Consider the following 22,988-nt stretch of genomic DNA (forward strand, 5'->3'; position numbering starts at 1 on the left):
CCACGGGACCAGTGCACTCAGCCGCCGGCCAGACACACACCCAGCCTGGTCTCACGCATCTTGTCTCTGTCCACCTGACTCGTCGTTCCTCATTTTTTTTACCTTTCAGCGTCTGCTGCATGTCAAGGCCCCTGCCTAACTCTCCTCTCTGACGTAACCTCCCTCGCCCCCTCTTTCCCTCCCCTCCCCTTAGCGGTCCTCCTCCGGACCCAGCTCCTGGGCCATCGCCCCCCGCGGGCCAGGAGAACCACCCGTGTGCCTCCGCTCACCACCGCGCAGGCTCCCCCCCTCGGGAGCCCGTGTCCCCCCCACGCACCTCCGGCCCAGCCGAGGACCGCCCGGCCGCTAACCTCACGTGCGCCTCCACGGGCAGCATCGGGGCACAGCGTCTTGCCCGACGGCCAGGATGCTGCCGGCCGGCCCGCCTCTCTCTCCGCACGCTCCTGAGATGACTGGCCCCTCTCGCGGCCCCTGTCAAGCACTTGAATGTCTCGCTCTAGTCCTCTATAGACAAGCAGGCAACCAGCGCTGCCCCAATCGAGCCCCTGTTCTGTCTGTCTGTCTGTCTGTCTGTCTGTCGGACTGGGTCCATCGTTGTGCATGTGTTTGTTCTCCCGGGTGTTTTGTTCTTAACTTTGCATGAGTGTCTGACGCACGTCCGTGCCCTCGAGACGGGGCGTCTGCTGTCCAGGCACAGCCATCACCGGACCTCGCGGCCCTGTCTGTCCCTTTGTCCTGCGCCTCGTCCTGTGCCCGTGCCTGCCCGTCCAGCCTGAGCCGGGGTGTCTGCAGTCACGTGTGTCTGCCCGAGCGCTGAGGCCGTGCCGTCTGCTTCGGCGGCCCCCCCGCGGCTGGGTCCGTCCACTCTGACCTCAAGCCGCCTCCTCTGTCTGTCGGCAGATGGGCCCCGCATCCCGTCTGTGCCCTCGTGTGGTCGCCCCGCCCCCGCCCCCGCCCCCACCCCCACCCCCACCCCCGTTCCGCACCCCCCCACCCTGCTGCCTCCTCGCCCTTGCCGGGAACACGCCCTCGGAGGTTCCCGGGATTGGCCCCTCGGCGCAGACGCCGCGCCGGCCCGGCACGCCGTGTTGGCTGTGTGTGCGCCACGCCGAGAGGCTGACTGTCTCGGGCCGCGGGAAGTGGGCTCTCATTAACCAGCGGCTCCGTGTTTGTCCCTTACTTGTGTTTTAGAGAAGGATGAGGCCGCAATTGAGCGCTCTCAGGTCAATGCCACGTCAGTAGCTGATGTGGACAAGCGGGTGAAACGGCGGCTACTCATGGGTAACACTTTTCTTCCACTTCCTTTGTTGTACTTGCACCCTTGTCCGTGTGCGTGCGCGTGCGTGCGTGCTGCGGTGTGGGGCTGGGAGTGCGTGCTGGCGTGCGGGGTGTGCGTGCGTGGGGGGGGGGGGCCCCCCTGCGTGTGCCCGCGCGTGCCGTGTCCGAGAGGGGGGGAGGGGGCTCCACTCCAGATGTGAACTCGCTTCTCCCTTGTTAAAGGGTTTGCCCTTCACCAAACACGTGTATTGCTCTGTGTGTTTGTAGCCAAGAACCCAGAGCCGGTGTCTAGGGGCCTCCGCGGGTAAGGAGACCCCTCTACCCACCGTAAATGCCCACATTGGCTGTCAGGAGCCCCGAGGTCAGCAAAGCGACACTGAGACACAGAAGCAAAGGAGGGCATTAGCGCAGAGCAGCGATTCAGGCAGCACCGTGCCTCTCGGTCTCCTTGCCGAGGAGGGAAACCACGTTCAGGGCGAAAAAGACCCGTCTAGATTCGGGGCCGGGGGATCTCCGGGGCCTGCTTGATAGTTGGGAAATCTGCTACCCAGAGAGGAGAGGACCGTTAAGGTCAAAGCAAGACTCACTCGGCCCCTTCCGGCCCCAAGGCTCCTGACTCTGTGAACGACCCAGCCTGAGGTGGGCATACGGGGACAGCCTTGGCCCATTTTGTGCTGGTCCTGCTTCAGGCCCCCGCTTGTCTTGAGGGGGCAGGTGTGATGGCGGCTGCGCTCCAGACACTGGCCCCGGGCTGGACCCAGATTCTAGGGAGGCTCGCCCGGAAACGGCTGGCGCTGCCCAGGGTGGCCTGGGCGGCCTGCTGGTGTGGCTGACCCTGAGCAGGGGAGGGGGGAGGAGGAGGAGGAGGAGGACCCGGCTGGCTGCTCGTCCATCGAGCTCAGGCTGCGGAAGCACGGGGCAAGTCTGCCCCTCATTCATCCATCCCCCTGCCCTCAGCTCTCCAGTTCTGCGCTTGCTGGCCCCTGAGTGGTGCCAGCTGCCCGGGCCTCTGGAGCACAACCGTAGGGTCGCTTGGGACTGTCACACCCTTCCTTGTGGCACACCAGCCTGGGGCGCTGTGGGTCAGGTGGTACATTTCCTATGTCCCAGAGGAGGAAACTGAAGTTCGTGGGGTCCTCTGGCTTGCCCGCAGTCACATACTACCCCGCGCAGCTGAGCTTAGCCCGAAGGTCACGGCTGTGTGGGCCATCCTAAGCGTCAGGGTCCCGGGGCCATGGAAGTCAGAGCCTCGGGGTCCCGGAGAGGTCACCTAGTTTCATGGTCCTCATATGGACCTCAAAAGAGTCCAGGCATCTAGGGAGAAGGGAAACGTAAATGGGGCCACGGGAGGGATGGGGCCTTTCGTGCTGGGAACTAGGCTTGAGGCTCCCCTCCCTGGTGGAGCTTCGAGGAGCAGAGGAGAGCCGGGCTGACAGTGTTCTGTGAAGCCTGAAGTCCATGCCGGGCAGGACAGGCGTCGCCCTGTTTTCTCAAACAAGAACACTAGGGTCCAGGGGGTCTGGAGGATTCACCTCTGGTCACACGGGCAGACGGGACTTCTGTCTGGAAGTCCCCTCTCCACAAGCTCTCTGGACGGGACTGTCATGTTGACTTGGGCTGTCTGGGCTGGCCTGGGAAGGGCTGGAAATGGCCACGGGGCGGGCTTGAAGGCCCCAGCGAGCAGGCGTGCCCACGACTCTCCAGGACCCAGAGCTAAGTAACCATCCTTGAGGGTTCCATGAAAGGCACCGTCTAGAGCACTGGTGAGCCCCTCCCTCGAGAGCCCATAATTCTTAGCACCTGTCTCCTCTGAGAGCAGCCCATGTGGGACAGACTTGGGATCCTACTGAACTCCAGGCTCTAACTAGCAGCACTTGGCGAGGACAGCTGCTCCCAGGCTGTGTGAACGGAGGCACAACAATGGAGAACGAGGGAGGTCGCCAGCCCCGTTGTCCCCTGTGCTGGTCAGAGCACGCCTGGGGCATCACACTCAGAGCCCGGCCCTGTGTGGAAAGAGCAGCGTAGACCGTGAAGGGAACCAGAGTTGGATGAGCATCGTTGGCCGGTGTGACGGAGCCTGTGGCTGGTGGGCACGTGAGCCCCCTTTGGGGTCTTTGGAGGGGATGCGGTAGAACAGGCAGAGGGAAGGACCTTGTTCTGTGGCCCAGGAGCAGATGAGGGAGGCAAGACACTGAAGGGTTTGAGGGCAAGGGTTTGAGGCCACCCAGCTCCAGAGTCTGCCCCCCTTGACCCGGATCCTCCTGAGAGGGCAGAGACTAGCGAGGAAGGGCAGAGCCGGAATGCCCTGGAACCGTCTACTATGAGCGGTGCCCATTATAGTCACGGTACAGGCTTCCGCCAGAGCAGGGCACGCGTGCTGCAGTCCCCCGGTGGCTGAGATGCCAGTGACCTTCCTGTGTCAACAGGGCTCGTTTTTAGGGGGGTAGGGCGGTGCTTGGCGGCCCCGTGAGGCCCCGTGAGCACGCGCCATCCCGGCCCTGTCCATGGTGCCCCACGTCAACGACAGACTGGTTCTGCAGCCTCGGGGTGACACCCCCTTCTCTGTGCCACAGAGAGGGTGATGGTCTGTAACAGAACAGCCTGGGGCCATTCAGGGCTACAGAGCCCTGCCCCACCCTTGGGGTCCCGGCTGCACCCAGCCGTTGCTGTCTGTAGTTACCCCCAGTCACCGAGCACAGGCGAAGAGCAGGGGCGGTTACATTTCCTTTCAAGAGGCTCCAAATACGTAGGAGATTTTTCTGTTGACATTAAAATCAATTGAAATATTTGGGTTTGAGGGTTGGAGTGATAAATTTCAAATATCTGGCCGACTTGTGCAAAGCCCCTGAACACCCCGCTAAGTTTGCCAGGGGCCCCTGGGGCCCCACTCACAGCAAGACTGATGAGGCGCTGTTTTGTTGTTCGTGTCAGCCCGGGTCTTCGGTCAGTCCCTTCCCCACAGTGTACGTGGGTTGGATGCCGTGTTAGCTTCCGTTGCTGCAAACAAGCTACCGCAGTCTTAGTGCCTTAAAACAGCACAATTCGTTGTCTCCCGCGGGCCAGAGACCGGACTCAGGACTCACCGGGCTAAAATCAAGGTGTCAGCAAGGGCTGCATTTTTTTTCTGGAAGCTCTAGAAACTTCTAGAACCACCCACATTTCTTGAATTTTTGGCCACTTCCTCCGTCTTCAAAGCCGGTAGCATTGCATCTCCTTGACCTTGCTCCCGTCTCTTTTTCTGATCTCTCTCCTCCACTTTTAAGGAAACTTGTGACCACATCGGGCCCACCCAGATGATCCAGGACAAGCTCCCATCTCAGGGGCCTTAATTTAATCGCATCTGCAGAGTCGCCTCTGCCATGCAGGGTCATGGGGAATTAAGGACGTTTCAGGGAGCTGTTATTATACTGACCGCAGGGGGTTCACGCTTGGGCTCGGAGGGACCTCCCGGGATGTCTGGCCTCTGTGAGCTCCAGAGGCAGAGCCCACGTCTGCCCTCTTTACTGGTTTATCCCAGGGCCACCATTCTCCCGGCACAAGCCCGAGGCTGGCAGCACGGGATGCAGTGGATGGTGCAGGAAGCCCCGCCCCCGCCCCCGCAGGTGGGCTTAGAGCCCCCGCCGCCCACCCCCCCACCACGGTGAGCACCCACCGCTCCTTCCGGCAGCCTCAGTGCCCTTCAGCCCACTCCCTCTGCTGACTCGCGCTCCTCACCAGGGAGTCTTCCCGCAGCCCTGAGGCAGACGTCCCCACTTTGCAGATGGAGATGAGGCCCCGCAAAGGGAATACTCACACTCCTCCTCCCCAGCTCCCGGCCCCTCTGCCCACCCAGGGGCCGCCCGCCTGCCACCTCTTTTGTGCGGCCACCACCTCCCAGGCCTCACCAACCTCCCAGGCCACCTCCCCCCCAGACCCACCTGGCTGGCATCCGTCACCTCCTGGAAGCCACCCTCTGCCTGTCCCTCAGGCCTGCACCTGCAGCTTCCTGCTCTAGTGGGCCCTGTCACCCACCTTTCTTTACCCAGGTGCCATCTTAGAGAGTTCCACCTGACAGAGGCTCGTCCAGACCTAACTGGTCCTTCCTTGCCACCCCCATCTCCACTCCTTGCCCCTCCTCCACCAGCACCCTCTTTTGTCATAAGCCTGGGACTCCCTGACGTGTGGCAGATGCCAAGACTATGCCAGCTCTGATGGCCCCTGGGGGCACAGCGTGGGGCCTTGCCCAGAGCGGGAGCACAGGGTAGGCTGGTTGGCCGAGAGCATGAATGAAGGCTTCCTGGAGGAGGGGACCGGGGTTGAGTGGGGCCTCACTGCTCGCTGTTCACACAGGCAGGTGTCCGGCTGGGAGAGAAGGGGCAGACCCGGATCCTGAATCCTGGGCAAGGCTGGCAGTGGGGAGGGGCTCAGGCAGATGTGAGGCAAGGGAGGTGATGACACGGGGCAGGTTCCTGACCCAGAGGGGAGACTGAGGCTTAGAGGGGCGTGACTCACCCCCAGCCTCCCAGTAGGTCAGGCAGAACCAGGTTCCTGGTGCCCGGGCCCTGCATTTGCAAGGACCAAGCCTGGCTTGGGGGGGGGGGGGGGGGGGGGGGGGGGGGGAGCGGGCCCGCCGGGGGAGCGGGCCCGCCCCCACCCTGCAGAGGCCCAGGGCACTCGCCCTCAAGTCCCTGGGCTGCCTTTGGAGCCTGAGGCCTTGCAGCCTTCCCCCTCTCTCCGGGCCCCACGTGAAATCTGAATCTGGTTCTAGCCGGTCTGTAGGCCCGTCTCCTAAAGTATAAAAACTGTGAGAGACGATCCTTCTGGGGGCACAGCTAACACAAGACCTCTCCCGCACGCCCCTGTCTCGGCCCCCAGAATGAGGGTAGGGGCGAAGGCGGGGTACGGGGAGCTGCGGACATTCTCCCCCCCAACTACATGTGGGGGTACAGGTCAGTGTGGGCGAGCCGTGGCCCAGGCTCTGGGGGCGGGTTCTGTGAGGGGAGACCGCAGATGGGGCGGGGGGCGGAGAGAACCTGGCAGGAAACGTGGGCCGAGGCCCAGTTGTTGGGCTTCAGACCCTGCGGTAGACGGGGGTTTTGCAGACACGGCGTGCGGCAGAGAATCCTAAAGCGTGAAGCCGGCGTATGGCGGTGTGGACGCGGCACAGGCCAGAGCGTGTTCGTGAAGCTGGAGGTCAGAGGGGGGTGGGGTCTAGCATGCGGGGAGCTCCGAATGGTGTCAAAAAGAGAGTGACGTGGTCAGACCGCCAGGTGGGATGACCCCTGAGGACTGAGGGAGACAGTCGTCCTCCGCTGGCAGAGGTGGCCAGGCTCAGGGAGGTGAGGGTTAAGCCAGGGTCCCTTGGCTTTTCAGGGGCAGGTGTTTTGTGGCTTCCCTGGGGGAATCCATGCTTGGACCAGAGGGCTGGGCGTGGGGTGAGGGGCAATGAACTGGGCATTGGAACGCCCGGCCTGCCCCGCTGCTCCTCACTCCGCTCCGTGCCACCGGCGGCCGGGCACACTTGACCCCCGCACACTCCTGGGCCTCAACGCTCCCTGCCCGCAGCCCCTCGCTGTCCTGCCGTAACCCTTCCCTAGTTTTCTTGGCCCCTCAAGATTTGGTCCAAGTGGGTCCCAGAGCCCTTTGGGATGTGACCTCAACGCCCCTCCCCCACACCTAATGGCCCAGTTCCTGAGGTTTTTGCTGGTCGACGTGGCTCCCCTGCCCTGCCACACTCAGGAGGGCCCTGGAGGGGCGATACTGATTGTCCGTGGTGGCCGCAGACGGAAGGCACCCCAAGGAGCACAGGGCATCTTTATTTTACCAGTACGATCTTTTGTTCAGCTGCGCTCTCCAGAGGAGCCCCAGCGGGGAGAAACAAGTGAAACTTCCCCCCGGGGCCCCAGCCACCCCCCCTCCCCTGCGCCCCTCCTGCCCCAGCCACCTTGCTGCCCCGCCTTCCCTTGCTGCTCGCCCTGGCCTCGCTCGGGGCTTCCCGGGCCGGCACCAACCAGGAGCAGGCCCGGCGGCGGCTGCAGGCCGGCTGACCACCGACCAAGGAACAGCCAGAGCTCAGGGCTTCCTGCATATTTCCAGGTCTGTCCCAAGGAGGGGTCGGGGGGGTCACGCTGCTCAGCCGGGCCGTGTCTCTGTCTTAAGGACCACGCGTTCTTGATTAGGGTTCTGCTGACGGTGACTCTTTCCAGTTTGTCGTCCTGGCCCGGGCTCTGGAGCCAGACCCGGGCTGCATCCTGGCGACCCAGTGACTGGGGTCACCTCACGTCTCTGAGCCTTAGCGTTCTCTTTTGCAAGGAGGGGGTTGTAGTCTCTGCTCTGAAGCGGCTTGGATGAGGTGCTTGATGTGGAGCACCTGGCCCACGTGGGGCACAGGGCGGCCGCCCGGCTGCATCCGGTCTTTCCACCCTCTCCTCCCCAGGCCCTCGGCACTGTACTAGGGCACCCGGAATGCCGGGCCCAGGCCATGAGGCGAGAGGCCTCGGGCCTGCCGGACCTCGGTCGGGTCACGGGCGGTGATGCCATAAGAAAGGGGGCCGGAAGAGCCAGCGGGGTGAACAGGCGCCTTTCAGAGGCCAGCCAGGCCCCTGCCGTCTAGAGCCCTCCGTGAGGTCCACCCAGCTCACAGGCCGGAGCTCCGGAGCGGGAGGGCGGGCTCCGTGTGCCGGCTGCACCGGCCCCAGGAAGTCCCGGGCTCGGAGGGGGAGCGCCAGATGTTGGTGTGCGGGTGCCGGGCGGTGCCTCCCTCAGCCCAGGACCGTGCTCGGACCGGGCTGTCCCCGAGTCCCGGCAGCCATCAGGAATCTGGAACAAGGCTCCCCTCTGCCGGGCAGCCTCTGGGCTGAGACTTTGTGTACGTAGACACGTAGATGTTCCCAGCAATCACCAGGGCGCCCTTCGTGGTACAGGTGAGACCGAGGCACAGGGGTGAGCGGCCGAGGAGCCCCCTGACCCTCCCACAGCCCCTCCAGGGAAAGGCGGGCAGGTGACGCACGGCCGGAGGGCCTTAGCTGCTGGTGGCGGGTGTTCTGGAAGAAGGGTCTGACGACCCCCAAACCTCCACGGCCACACGTGGTTGGAAGGGTCACCAGCCGGGCCTTCAGGAGCCCTCCGTAGAACGGGCACAATGACCACCCCCTCCCCGGTGAGGACTGCCTCAAACAAGAGGGTGCGTGTGAGCCCCCCCCGATCTGCCCTTAGCACCCCTCCCCTTAGGAACCAGAGTAAAGGCGGGAGTCAGAGGCCAGGGTAAAGGCTTGCCGCGGCTCTGCCCCTGCCCCCGGCATTAATATAAAACCTCAGTTGGAGAAACTTCCCCAAGGTCTGTTCATCTCACTCTTGGTCGGCCTCTTCCCTGCCGTCAGCCCCCACCCCCATTGCCACAGACTGCCGGGCACCGTCCCTCAGGTCCGGAAGGGCCCTGCGCTCCGAGCACCGGAGTGGAAACGCCACCCACCAGGCAGGCCCGTGAGAGGGTGTGGTCCCTGAGATCATGCACCTGCCCAGTGTCTCCAGAGGACAGTTTCACGGACACTTACTCGCAGCAAACTGCCCTGAGCCGGGGCGGGGCCCAAGTGGATGGAGCCCATGGGGTGATGCGGGCCTGAGGGCCTGGTTGTTCCACGCAGCCTGGCCAGAGCCCTCACAGGGCCCGGGGCAGGGAGGGGGGGCGTCCCACAGTCGCCTGCCTATGTGCGACAAGGGCAGAGTCCAGAACCCACTCAGGCTGCCTCGGGGCTGGCCGGCTCTTTGAAAATCATGGGCCCAAGGGTCCGTTGGCCTCAGATGTGACAGAGCAGTGCTGGGTGCTAAGCGGAGCTTCCGAGGTTCCCTCCCACTTCCCCTCAAACCCCGGCTCGGCGCCCCTTCCCTGAAGAGCCTGCGGTCCCGGCCTCCACAACTGCCCCGCCCCCGGCTCCACACGCCCCCTTCCCCCACAGCCCCCATATCACACTGCCACCAGCGTGTCCCCCAGGGCCCAGCTCAGAGACCGGGGTGCTCCTGGGGTGGGATCATCCGGCACCCGGCCCTCACGGTGCTGCTCCCCACATGGGTAAGACCCCCCTCCGCAGACCGCTCCCGGGAGCCGGCAGAGCGGGGCTTCCGGGCAGAGGTGAGGAGGCAGTGTGGTAAGGAGCAGGGGCGGCAGGCGGCAGACAGGGACGACCCCTACTCCCCCCGGTCCCTGCCGAGGGGCTGGGGAAGCGACTTCTGCTGTCGGCCTGAGGCCTGACTCTTCTCACTTGCCCGAGGGACTTCACGAAGGTGACCAACCTCACTGTGCCAGCATAGTGAGGGACATCGGCCTGCTGACAATGCCCATGACGGGCCACGGGCCCGCCCGGAGGTCAGTAGAGTCTGCTCGAAGACACGGGCAGCGAAGGAGAGCCGGGCCAGCGTTTAAGAGTTCTCTCATCCCAAAGTGACGGGAGCCATGGAAGGCTCAGGAATCAGCTGAGGGAAGAGAGCTCAAAGGCCAGACAGTCCACAGCTGGGCTGGGAGAGCCAGTGGCTAGCCCCTCTTCCCAGCTGGCTTCAGTTGACCTTAGTGGCAAAAGGGCAGGCGGACCAGCCCTGACTAGACAGGTGCTCCCGCCACCAGGGTAAGGGCCTTAAAGGGACAGACCCTGGGCTGACAGGGTCTCCGTGGGTCACTGGGCTCACATCTCAGCCACCAGATCGAAGCCTCCGGGGCGGGGCCTGACACCTGCACTGTAGACAAGCCTGTGATTCCAGGCCCACCACAGGGGAGAAGCCCCGAGACGGGAGCATCCGTGGCCTAACGTCCCATGGCACATCAGGAACTGAGCGTGGCATTCGGGCCTCTGGACCCACGTCCGGTTCTCATCAGGGCATGCCACCTCGGCCCCACCCTGTGCTACAGTGCCCAGCGCCGTTTGGTGACGCCCTCCTTGGCCTGAGACGCCCCCCTGCCTTCTGAGCCAGGTGAAGCCACTCCCCCTGCAGTCAGCCCACGTGGGCGCCCGCCTCGCCCAGGGCCCGTGACGTAGGCTGGTGCCGCTGGACTCGGGTCCTCCCCCTGCCAGGCCCAGCATGGGGCCGGGGCTCGGTCTCTCCGCTTCATCCCATTCCTCCAGAGGCTTGTTCTTTCCTCTGGCCATTCGGCAGAAATCAGTCCCACACCGGGCTTGGGGTCACCCTGACACAGCCCTGCCTGGGGAGCGAGTGGTCCCTGGGGGAGACCGCCACCCAAACCGAGGCCAGGGCCTGGGAGAGCCAGCAGGGCTCAGGAGAGCTCGGAGGGGCCTCCTGGGTCGTGAGGGGCACGCGAGCCAGGGCCAAGGGCTGAGGCCTGATGGGGTGGAGGGCGGCGGTGGGCCCGGACTCCTGTGAGAAGAGCAGGAGTCTGTCTCCCCCGATAAACCGTTAACCCCTGAGGCCTGGTTGCCGTCAGACTCCTCTCGAGCTCCTCTCCCTCAGTCCTCAGCCACCTTGTGCCAAGGAGTCCTTCCCAAACCGGTGGTCAGAGCAGTGAGCCCATCTGCCGCCCCCCTAGGCTGAGGCCTCCACAAGACCAGGGACTGTCTGAGGCGCACGTGCCCCACACAGAGCAGGAGCTCAGGAAATAGCTGTCAGCCGAGTCAGCAACCGACTGGGTGCTAAGACCCCTCACGGGAGGTCGTAAGAGGTGGCGCTGAGAGTGAGCGTGTGGTCGACCCGCTCTGGGCCCCCAAGAAACGCTTTGTGACAACTCACAAAGCACCATGACATCCACATCTGTCCGGGCCCCGTACGAACTCCGTGGTCAACACCATCACCTCCACTTCGCACGTCAGGAAGCCTGAGCTCCAGGAGTGAGGGGGCTTGCCCCAGGCCCTGCCTTCAGAAGGGCCTCCCCCCCATTGGTTGAGTGCTCTGTTGTCTGTCTTGAAATGCTTAATTTTTGAACAAGGGCCCTTCGTTTTGATTTTGCCCTGGGTCTCATAATATGAGGTGCCCTCTGCCTGGACAAGCTATTTAACTTCCTGGAGCCTCAGTTTCTCTTCCTGCAAAAGAGGCCAGCCTCTGGGGCTGCTGTGAGGCCAGCAGATGTTAGTGGAGGAGAAGATCCTCTGTTGGCTGTAGAGGGCTGTGCCCCGGGAGGGTCTCTCCTCATCTCTCCAGGGGGAGAGGAGAGGCCTTTGGAAAGACCCAGTAGCTGTCTTGGAGAGGCGGGTTCCGGGAGAGACTAGAGGGCTCACGGGGTCCTTCCCAGAGTAAGGCAGTGGTCTGGAGGAGAGGGACCCTTGCGAGGCCGTAATTGTCACAAAGGAAGACACTGGTGGCCTGGCCCAGAATGGCAGCAGTAAGGGCAGGGGCTGGAATCAGATGTTAAAGAAGTGGCAAGACCAGGCCTGGGGGCCCCAGGCGAGGGGGCAGATGGGTGGGGGTAGGATGCACAGAGAACACTGGAACAGGAGGGATGTGGAAAGTATAGTACCTGCTCGGCTGTGTGGGGTCCTGGGCCGGGGCTGGAGGTTTCAGGCCGTCAGGTGGGTTGGAGTCAGACCCAGCAGGGCCCAGCAGCTCGGCCACTCGCCGGCCACACAGCCCCGGGCAGATTCCTCTCCAGGGAGGTGGAGGGGGCAGGAGAGCCTCACCTTGCTGCTAAGAGCCCGGGGCACACGAGGCTTGGAAGGCTGAGTTGGGTCCGGAGCAGGTGACCCACCATAACCAGGTGCTATGGGATGAGGAGGTCTGGACCCAGAATAGCCCCTGAGGGCCTTTCTTGGGGGCCCAGAGCTCCTTGCTCAGGACCTGAAGTCTAGACACCACACCTCATCTAGAGCAACATAAGAGATTAAAAGTGTACCCAGAGCAGGGGAGAGGCCAGAGAGGGGGTGACCCTCCAAGCTGACCCCAGCCTCCTCCCGGCCTCTGCCTGCCCAGTGGGTCCCGAGGCCCCAGCGCTCTGGAAGGCCAAGATTCCGAGCCCCATCGGGGCCTCCGGAGGTGGGGAGGGCCCACGGGAGCCTGCCTGGTCAGGTCCATTTCTCAGGGACACAGCCCTCAGTGCCCCCGCCTCACCCCGCCTCCACTGCCACGGGGAGCCCCAGGCGCCATCACGGTCACGAGTGAGGTCCCGGCTGTGCCCCCGTCCCGGCTCTCCAAGGCCTGGGCCCTAATTACCTGCACCTGGAGAGCAGACAGGTCCTCCGGCCCCGCTCTAGAGAGGGCTGTCCCACATGAAAGGCCGAAAAGGCACCTGAGGGTTGCGCTGGCTCTTTGATTTGGGGCTGGGAGGCCTCTCTGGTTAGAACCCCAGGAGGGGAAACTGACGCTTGTTAAGCAATCCCCCCCCCCCGCCCCGCGGGGCCCCAGACCAGTGGCTGTGAAGTGGGGAGTTTGTCTGAACTTCACCGCGGCTCTCTCGGGAGGGAAGGCTTGCCGGGCGAGGGTGCCGAGGACCAACCCGAGGGGTAGCCTTCTTCGGTCACTCGGTGAGTGACACCCCGGCCCGCGCACCTCCACTGCCCCAGTTAACAGTCGGGTTAAGAGCAGGCCACGTGCGGGTCAGAGCGTGGCTGGTGCTGACGGAGGCCAGCCTGGTGCAGGGAAGGGCGGGGGCCTGTCTGCGCCTGGGGCTGGGGAGGCTCTGCGTGGAGGTGGTCTTTGAGCTGGGCCTTGGGACCTGAGCAAGCCAGAGGCCTCCGAGCCCCTGGGCCGGCACACCAGGCTGCGGGGCTGGGGTTTGTGCAGACCCTCGGAAAGACAGACCAGGAGGAGTCGGGGGCCGGGATGCTTGCCTTTCAGTAATAGTCACAGCTCCTCCCATCACGGGGAAGGCATTAGCCTTGAGAAGAAGGGCCGGTGGTCCCCTGCCACCGGTGGCCCCTGTGTCCGGGACATTCCGGACAAGGCCCGCCACGGCCCCCGCAGAATCTGCACACTCACACGGAAGGGAAAGCCGGATGTCCGCCTCTCACTGCCCTGCCCACCCCCACACACAGAGTTGAAGTTCAAAGGAAAGGCATCAGAGTTTGGTAGAATCAGCAGCAGGGACTCCTGGCTATCGGGGTATGTATTCAGTCATCACTCCCGCAGGAATGCAGACACCACAGAAGGACAGACGGAATAAACCTGTCAGGGGGAGGCTTCAGGGAAAAAAGCCCCCAGGGCCAGGTGCGCGGAGGAAGCCAAGGTAGACAGGCAGGGGGGGTTCGGGTTATAAAAGATGGGGCCCTCGGCTCCTCAGTTCCCAACGTGGAAGGGAAGAGGGGAAGTCCACTCAGGCACGGTTCCCACAAAATCAAAGCACACAGAGGCTCAGAAAGAGCTCAGAGGCCTTAGGAACGGTCCCCTCCGTGTGCGGGCCACCTGCACCCTGGTGACCCAGCTCTGCCAGCCCCTTCTCCAGGCCTGGGGAGGATCACTCTCACCACACGACGGGTTGGATGACCTGGGGCTCTGCCCCAGCCACTCCAGGCCCTTTGAATTTGCAAAGGAAGGAAAAAAAAAAAAAACCGCACTAGACAAGTTTCAAGTGGACGAAAACCAGATGCCTTTGGCTTATGGCTCAATGAGAACAGATGTTGAGCTGAGTGCCTCATGAAGGTGATGGATGGTGTGCGGGCTCGGGGAACCACCCCCTGGGAACCCCACGGCCAGGGTCACAAGCCAGTCCACGCTGAGACCTGTTCCAGAGCCCCAGGGACTGCCAGTCCCCGGGTTTGGAGTCTGAGTCCAGGCAGGACAAGGGTTTAGGAATCCGGCGCTGGGCAGTTAAATACCAGCCAAGCTGATCTCAGCAATGGCTCCACGTGGCCGTGTTGATCCTGTTGTGCGGTGGGGGGGAGACCTTTACACAAGCACAGCCCTCTGTCGTGTGCAGATGGTTTCCCATCCACCATCATCGAAGTGGGTCCTCACCAGCAATCCCACGGAAACGGTGTCATTCTCCCATTTTACAGATGGGGAGCCCAAGGCTCAGGGAAGCCCACAGCTAGAAGGCATCAGCCAGAACTCAAATTCAGGTCTCCTCTCTCAGGAGGTTCCCCCCCCCCCCCCATGAATGGAGAAAGGCGATGGTGGCTTCCATCCCGGGAGACTGAGCATCTCTGTCTCTTTTCCCCTCTCCCAGAGACGTGTGCAGTAAACAACGGAGGCTGTGACCGGACCTGCAGGGACACAGCCACTGGCGTGCGATGCAGCTGCCCGGTGGGATTCACGCTGCAACCGGATGGGAAGACGTGCAAAGGTCAGCGCAAAGCCACGGCGGCACGGGTACTCCCCTGCGCTCGCCACTCAGGCAGGGACGGAGCCGCGCGCTCGGGTCCGGTGTGTGGCCACGAGTGACTGCAAGGGCAGGGGTCAGCGGTCCCCGAGGCTTCTGCTGGAGAGGCCGAGAAGGGGGAGGGTCGGTACCAGTGCCCCCCAGCAGGGTTCAAGAGAACACTGCATCGGTAGGGTCCTGAGCAAAACAGTGGCGCTCTGCGATCCAAGAAACCGGCTGTGTGCTGTGCTGTGCTGGGCGAGCAGCGTCTTCACTGCAGGGCCTCCTAGGCCCACAGTGATACATCGTGGTCCCCTCAACAGACACACACCCGGGGTGAGAGCTGTGGCCGTCCCTTCCCCTCCCCTTCGCGGGAGCACCCGGCAGAGCTGGGGCATCGGCACGACCCGGGGAGGTTTGGGGAGGGCAGGTCTCCTTGTACAGAGACGGGATTGTCTTCTTGTCACCGTTGGAAAAAAGAGAACGCTGCGTGTTCTTGTGGCTGGAGGAGTGAAATTGTGGGGGCTCTCGGGACTAGGGGTGCAGAAGGACTTCCGCTTGCAGTTAGAGATGAGGTTCCGGGAGGATGAGAATCTTGCGGGAATGGACCGCTTTCCTGGCCACTGGACGTGACAGCAGATGGAGCTTGCTCGGCCCCTCCCCCTCTCGCTCCCTGATTCAACCCACAGGGTTCTGAGTGCCCCCGGAGGTGCTCGTGGTGTTAGGGGTCCATCAGGAAACAAGAAGCGAGAGCTGGCAGGTCCAGAGACTGAAGGGGCCTCCCTGCAGCCCTCGCAAAGGAGCCCCAGGCACCAGAGCCCCCTGCAGGGGAGGGAGAGCTTCCCTCAGTGCTGCTCACAAGGCCCCAAGCTGACCCTTCGGATCCCTGGGAGCGCTGGCCACCTGCCTCCCCGCCTTGCCAGGAAGCAGGCCTGGCTGGAAGGCAGCGGAAGGGCAGAGGAGTGTGAACTTCCAGAGCCCAGTGGGTGACAATACGGACAGCAGAGGCCTCTAGCGATTTTAAATAGTCTGAGGTGGGCTTTTCTCTTAAGCCTGTAAAACTAGACAGCATCTGACTCCTTCTGAGCTGCCTTGTGGGGAAGAACCGAGGGGTTATTGACAGAAGCAGAGGTCCTTCCACCTGTTTGTTTGAAAAGAAAGCCCTTCCGTAGCCCCCGCTCTGCCCGCTCGGTGCCCGCTTGTGACACATGGACTCGATGTAGGGGGGACCGGCCAGGGCTCCCCGCAGTCCCGGCCGTCCTCACAGCCAGCGGCGTCGCAGCAGGCCTGGCCCCGTGCCCTTTGAGCTGGGGCCGAAGAGGGTAAAGTCAGGCCGCTCCGCCTCCCGTTCTAGCGAATGCAAAAGACAGCTTTTCAGCTTTTAAAATCACCGAGATGGACGTGTATTACAGACCGCTGGGTGCTGGATGGCGTACCGCCCGGCAGAAGACTGAGGACCGGAGCCTGCCCCGCACCGGGGCGGGGAGGGCGCGGGGAGAGGCACTACCGGGCCGCGTTTCCAGCAGCATGGGGGCGGCCGTGCAGAGGCCAAGGGCTTTAAGGCCCCAAAGACATCTTGTGCGCCCCGGTCTGTGAGATGCGGGGGAGGCCAGGCCAGATGCTGCGGGGCCTGTGTGCCGGGGAGGTCTCGGCCCTGTACCCTTTGAGCCTTGGCGAGCCCCCAGACACCACTGAACAGGGGCAGCACGGGCCCGGGGTTGCATTTTGAGCCGGTCCCTGACCACCGCTTGGACGGGGCTCTGAGCGGGGTCTGGAGGAGCAGTGAGGCAGCTGCTGTCGTCACCCGGGCTGGAGACGACCCGGCTTGGACCAGGCGGAGGCGGCGGTAAGCAGAGCAGTCCGGATGTTGTCGTACAAGTTGGCATTTCAGGACTGGCATGGGTCTAGAACTGCCCGATGTGATGAGCATCATGACGTCTTCAACTCAGGGAACACTGGGGAACAAACGCTGACCTCCAGACCCCAGGATTTGGGGTCCCAGAGCCTCGTGCTCACCGCCCGAGTTCTCCGGGGCCGCCGGTGAGGTGCAGGTCAGGGCGCGGGCACCTGGCAGGACCGGCCGGCTGGGAATCCCCGGCCCCGGGGCTTTGCCTCCTCGGTGGGCGTGCACACCCTGGCGTTGGCCCGGGCCCAGAAGGGGATATCAAAGGAGTGATTTCAAAGGTTTAGTATGTTCTGGAAGCCAAAAGCCATGGTGAAGCAAGACCCGTGACTAGAGGGTAAAGGTAACAGAGGTCTTGGAAAATCCAGAGCTGAAAGCCCTGAGCACACAGGGGTCACACGGGCATGTGGAGACCGGCATAGAAGAGGGGAGGGGAGGGGGGGGTCCTGCCTGAAACATGAGGGCTGTGGAGTTGTCTGAAGGATTTGCCCCCAGCTTTGTTTTCAACAGTGTGGGCACGGCAGGGGTCCAATCTCAAGGCCCCCTGTTTGGTGCTGCACCTGTTTGATATTGGGAAGGGGGGCACCTTGCTAATGGGCTCTTCTGAGAGGAGGGAGGTCTGGAGCCTCAACTCCCTGAGCTGGAGCCCGGATTTCCTCAGAGACACCAGGCCCTCCTCCCAACACCTTCCAGAACAGTCTGAAGAATGCCCACCCACCACCTGTTTCCTCTTCTCCCTCACTCTGCCCAGCGAGCCCAGCCCAGCGGCTTGCCCTCCCCACGAGGCTGCCCTAGGGTGACATCAGCCCACTCCCACCCAAAAGCCCCCCACATGGCCCCTGGGTTTCCAGGCTGTGCCCCCTCCCACTGATGCTTGAACATTGCTGATACGGCTGAAAGTTCTCCTTGATGGCCCAAGGCCCTCAAGAGCCCTGCTCTTAGCCACCGTAACTCATTCATTCGTCATTCATCAGCGAATACACTCTGTGCAGCCTCTTGCTGGGCCCTGGGGCTCCAGACGGGAGCCAGATTCCCCATCTGTGTCCTCGGGGCCCTCTCGCCGCCCCCCGCTGAGGCCAGGTCCCATGACAAGGGGACAGCCCACGCTGACGAAGGGAACGTCAGCAAAGTCTTCCTAGAGAGGTGGTGGTTCCCAAGCTGCGGTGGGGGCTGCCCCGAGTGAGGCAGCCGGAGTCTGGGCCACCAAGGCAGAAGTCAAGTACACAGAAAGAGGAGGGCAGAGCATCCGGGCCGAGGAGGCCAAGGGGAGGGCCTGCAAACAGGGCTGGGCCTTCGTCCTGGGATGACCCGGGGCCACAGAAGACTTGTAAGCAGGTACAGGACTGCTGGCTGCCTGGTGGAGGTGGGGGCAGGGTGAAGAGGGAGAGGAGCCTTAGAGGGGCCAAGGCCCGTCAGAATGAAGGTCCAGGGCCTGCGTGACTGCATCTCGGGCTAGAGCGGGGGGCACTTCTCCCACTCGGACCCCCAGGCAGCCTCTCCACCAGCCTGGCCTCAAGCAAGCATGCCTCCCACGGCCTGTCTGGCTGCTGTGACAGTCCCTCAGCTGACAGGCCCACATGGGGATAGGGATGGGGCTGGGGGGTCCAGAAGCCCTGAGGCATTCCTGAAGAGGCAGACCCCGTCTGCGGATTCAGTCTGTGAGAGGTGCCTGTTGGCAGCCCGGTTCACAGATGGGGGACCTGAGGCTCAGAGAGGCGCCTTTCCCTGCCCAGGATCACACAGCTCCCTGGGTCAGAGCCGAGACGGGCCTCCACTCTCCTGCCATCTTCCTGGGTGCCTGGGTGGCTCAGTCGGTTAAGCATCGACTTCGGCTCAGGTCACGATCTCACAGTCTGTGGGTTCGAGCCCCGCATCGGGCTCTGTGCTGACGGCTTGCTCAGAGCCTGCAGCCTGCTTCAGATTCTGTGTCTCCCTGTCCCTCTGCCTCTCCCCTGCTCACAGTCTGACTCTTTCTCTCGAAAATAAGTAAACATTAAAAAATGTTTTTAAGAAATTTCCCCATCTTCCCATAATCCCCAGGGGGAGAGGACAAGAGAGATGTCCAAGCCTCTGCCCTGGACAGGCCCTCAACTGGACTTGATGTCTGCTTTCTCTGGAGGCCGCAGGGCCAGCAGGGTGCACTGGAGAAGGCTCGTCTTTGGAGACAGCTGGAGCTGGGCTCCAAGCTGGCTCCTGCGTGTAGCTGTGACCCCCCCCCCCCCTGTAAAACGGGGAATCTGATCCCCCGGTCATTTTGACGATCACACAAGGCCTTGCCACAAAGCGCTTGGCCCAGTCGCCAGCATGAGGTTGTACCCAGTAGGTGCAGGGACCCCCCAGAGGGTCCGACTACCTGCCTTGGGGTCTGGGCAGCCTTACCCTTGGGCATTTTTGCTCCTGGAACATGGGCGTGTACAGAGCTGTCCAGAGCTGAGATTGTCGTGAGCGATCATCTCGCTGCGCACATATACAGCACCTACTGTACTTAGAGGGGTGAAGTCACCCAGGAGGTGGCACAGCAGGAGTCAGGGCCAGGCAGGCCGAACCGCAGGCCTCACTTAGTGGGGACCACCTCCGGTTCCCCTCCTCCGCCTCCTCCCCGTGCCAGAGTCACCAGATTTTGCAAACCGAATGGGTCTTTGGGGTGGGGGTGCATGGAGAGGGGGGCAACCAAGGGCGAGGAGATGCAGGGGCACGCCCATTGGGTGTCCTGCACTCCTCAGAGGCGGTTCCCACGGGGGCTCCCCAGAAAAGCAGCTCTGGGGTCCGCCCCTGCCAGGCTCGCTGGGCCCCCGGTGTTGTGCCAGTCTCCTCCCAGAGGCTCTGAGAACTGCCTGCCGGGGGTGGGAGGGTTGCAGCCTTGCCGTCTTTTTTTTTTTTTTTAAGGTTATTTATTTTGAGAGAGAGAGTATGTGTGTGAGCACATGAGAGCAGGGGAGGGGCAGAGAGAGAGAGGAAGAGAGAATCTCAAGCGGGTGCTGTGCTATTAGCTCGGAGCCCCATCGTGGGGCTCGATCCCACGAATCGTGCCATCGTGACCTGAGCCGAAATCAAGAGTCAGACGCCTAACCGACTGAGCCCCCCACCCCCACCCCAGGCCTGGCCCCTCAGCCTTGCTGTCTATAAAAGCCTCCTTCTCCTAGTGTCCTGGGCCACACTTGGGTTTTATCTTGTTGGAGAGCACTCTGCGGGAGCACTGCTCTAGGACTTTCTGCACGTGTCAGGTCCAGCTTGTTTGGTTTGAGGAAGAAGAAGTGAGGCTCCATCTGAGATTTGGAGCCGCTGAGATGGGACGGAGTCTCCTCCATGGAGCTCGGCACAAAGGGGGCAGATGGACCTTGCTCATGGGACAGGGGCACCTGGGCCCTCACATTCAGGACAGGCTCAGCGATAGCTGGAGTCTGAGTCAGCCACTCTGCAGAGATGTGGCCTTTGGCCAACACAGAGAAGTCCTTTCTGTTTTCCATCGCTTCCTTTCACCCCCCGCAATCCAGGGTGAAAACACCATTCTGAAAGTCATCTGTTACTGCTTGCTGGGTCATGTCAGCATGGGGAGCCTTGGGGTCAGGGCCCAAGAGGAACTTTGGACCAAGAAGAGACCTCAGGGATGAGGTCTCTGATGACACGGTCTGCCGGGCTGGCCTGGAGTCCAGAGAGCAAAACCCAGAGAAGCAGGGCAGGGGAGGCAGGAGGGAACTCACAGGAGTCAGGGAGAAGCTGGTGATGCATCAGCCAACAGGCATGCTGTGAAGGAGAAAGCCCTCCATCACCAGAGGTATGCAAGGAGAAGCCAACTGGCAGGGATGTTTGGGAAGGGCCCTTTATTGCACGGGGTTGGGCCCGGTGACCTTTAGGGTACAGCCACAGCTGGTTAAATGATGAGTGAAGAATCCACTTAGGCCAACAGGCAAGAACCGGGGACGTTAGCAACCCCCCTAGAACACAGTTACCTTTCTAAGCCTCCGTTTCCCATCAGTAAAGCGGGGGCGTTAAAGCGACAAATTGTTGACTGAGCCCTCCCTAAGCACCAGCCCCCAGCCCCCAGGACTGTCATTTAATCCTCATGGTGTCCTTCCAAGGTGTGCTTCTGACCCTTGTCTTACAGCCGGGGAGCCAAGGCTCCAGGGTCAGTAGCTTGCCCAAGGTCACGGCCATCGGGAAGCAGCCAGCCTGCTCCAGGCCACACTGACGCCCCAAATGTGCACGTGGAAGGACACGGTGGACGTCATTGTCCCTGTCATCTTGCCGGGCACAGCACACGTCACTCCTCTCCCTTCTATGCCACGAATGCCCAGTCTGGGGGAGGCGGGATGACTCATCCTCCTGACCCCCACTGCTGTGAGCCAGGCCCCTTGCTCGCTGTGCTCAGATGGGGGGCCATCGGCAGTCAGGAGCAGAGACGAACTGTCCCCCCACCTGGTGGCCAAGCCCACTCGCCTTGCCCCGCCTGCTTGGTCCCCGCAGACATCAACGAGTGCCTGGCCAACAACGGAGGCTGTGACCACTTCTGCCGCAACACCGTGGGCAGCTTCGAGTGTGGCTGCCGGAAGGGCTACAAGCTGCTGACCGATGAGCGGACGTGCCAAGGTGAGCCTCCCGTGCACCCCGGGACACCCCGTCCTTGTCCCGCCCACCTCGGGCTTATGCAGGCTCCTAGGAGCAGAGGCCCAGGGCCAGGTTCATCAGCCCTGCTGTTGTGAGAGAGCAGCTGTGGATTTCCCATTCCCAGCATGTGCACCTGCCCCACCCCCCCCCCGCCCCCGCCTTCTCTGTCCTTCAGGACTCTGGGGGCCCTCAGAAGCCACCGAGGCCAACCTGCCCCTTTATGGATGGGAAAGTGAGGCCCGGAAAGGCATCTGCACATGCGCCCGGGGATGGGAGGGGGGCAGGGGGGTCACAGTGAGTCCAGGCAGAGCTCAGAAGCTCCACCCTCCATCCCTGTGGTCCCAGGCCTCCTTCGGAGGCTTCGGAGGTGAGATGCTACCACCTGCTGGAAGGCAGGGCACATTACACTTTCCTGCAGTCCTTCCTTAGGGTTCCCGGGTGCCTGCAAGGAGCCAATGGGGTGATGACAGGCCTGGGCAGAAGCCAAGCATCACAGCCCAGCACAAGTCCAGGAGACTTCAGGGCTGCAGGAGGAGCCCAGAGGATGGGCAGTGGAGAGAGTAGTCGGGGAAGACTTCCTGGTGGAGGGGACAGTGGTGAATAGGCATTTTCCTGGAGAAGCCAGGGAGGTAAACCCACCCAAGGAGAGTTCGGGGAGCCGTAAGGAGCCCCGTGGAACTGTATGAGGTCATTGAGAAGACAGGGGTGTCCCGGGGCAGTAGCCAGGGTGTCCTGTGTGGCAGGAGCGTGGCTCAGTTTCATCATCAGTGACTCTTGCAGACGAGTCCTTTCCTCTGTGGCAGGCTGCACACCGCTGAGTCGGGCCATAGGGCTTGTATCTCCTGCCTGTTAGTGGGGCTCAAGGCTGGCCCTGGGGCAGCGCGCTGCCATGAGCGGCGAGGGCTGTGCTCTCCCAAGGGCACCTACGTGAGGGAGGGGCCGGGGCTGGCTTGCCGCCAGCCTGTCATGTGACCTGAGCCCGGCAAGTCCCCTCCCGGGCTCCGCCTCCTCATCCCTCGGTGGATCTCCGGGTTCTATCTTCCTCTCAGGGCGTGAGGCCTGTTGGGAGCACAGCACCTGTCCAGGCTCCTCTACGCTCGGACTTAGCTTCTCCACCTGCCTTGCCGAGGTCTGTGGAGGGCTCAGGGAGAGCCCTTGACTTTGTACCCCCAGCTGTCCCACGAGAGAGGTGGGCAGCTGCCGAGAGGAGGCGATGAGGCGTCTGCCTCTGGGTTCCAGCCAGTCCCCTCCACCCTCTACCAGGCCCCCCTCTCTGAGGCCCTGGGGCTCTGGCCACTTCCCAGCCCTGCTCCAGCACCAGCCTGGGCTCCCCAGCTCCAGCAGGGAGGAGCCTGCCTTCCTTTGCCTGGCACTCCGGCCCTTGGGATGGGGACCTCAGACACCCCTCCCCACCCCCCTGAGTTCCACATAGTCCCCTGGTGCCTCGTTCCCCCCTCCCAGCCGCTGCTTGGAGTGCCCTTCCCCCACTTCCATTCCTAACTGCCGAGTTAGTCCCATCCTTCCAGGCCTAGCCCAGATGCCACAAGTACCAGGAGATCTTCCCAGATTCTGCTGCAGGGAGGGATCATATCCTCCTTGGAGCACCCACAGTGCGATTCCTCGCTTGTGCTGGAATTATTACAAACACATGTATATCGTCAATATGTGTGGTCACATTCAGTGTACTCCAAGAGCGAACGGTGCCCATGGAGAGGTGGGTCAGTGTCTGTTTGGCCCTCAGGAGCCCCGTCGGCTATCCCACGAGAGCCATTTTCCTCAGAATTTTTGGCCAGGACAGGCTTGTCTCCTATGAGCATGTGGTTCATTTCTTCCTTTCTGTCCGATAACAAGCACTCTGTGACCCTTTTTCCTTTTTTACTCTGGCCACCAGGAAGCTCAGGATCAAATTTCACATAGTGTCAAGGCTACCTTGTTAACCCTCGTGAGTGGCATACCCCCTTCTGTTTGGGCTGTTTTCCTTACTGCCTCAAGAGA

At 62.5% G+C, this 22,988-nt stretch overlaps 1 protein-coding gene across 2 annotated transcripts in view; it reads left to right on the plus strand.

The window, feature by feature from the left end:
- SCUBE1 (signal peptide, CUB domain and EGF like domain containing 1) overlaps positions 1 to 22,988 on the plus strand; it is a 130,633-nt gene that overhangs the window by 80,268 nt on the left and 27,377 nt on the right. Inside the window, exons 7-9 of one of the 2 annotated variants that reach the window (XM_058741094.1) lie at positions 1,192 to 1,281; positions 14,354 to 14,470; positions 20,853 to 20,975. In XM_058741094.1, coding sequence (XP_058597077.1) covers positions 1,192 to 1,281; positions 14,354 to 14,470; positions 20,853 to 20,975 — 330 coding nt within the window. The remainder of the gene's footprint in view (positions 1 to 1,191; positions 1,282 to 14,353; positions 14,471 to 20,852; positions 20,976 to 22,988) is intronic. The other variant, XM_058741095.1, reaches the window with a different exon arrangement.

Source organism: Neofelis nebulosa, chromosome 8 (genome assembly GCF_028018385.1).
Source record: "Neofelis nebulosa isolate mNeoNeb1 chromosome 8, mNeoNeb1.pri, whole genome shotgun sequence".
NCBI lineage: Eukaryota > Metazoa > Chordata > Mammalia > Carnivora > Felidae > Neofelis > Neofelis nebulosa.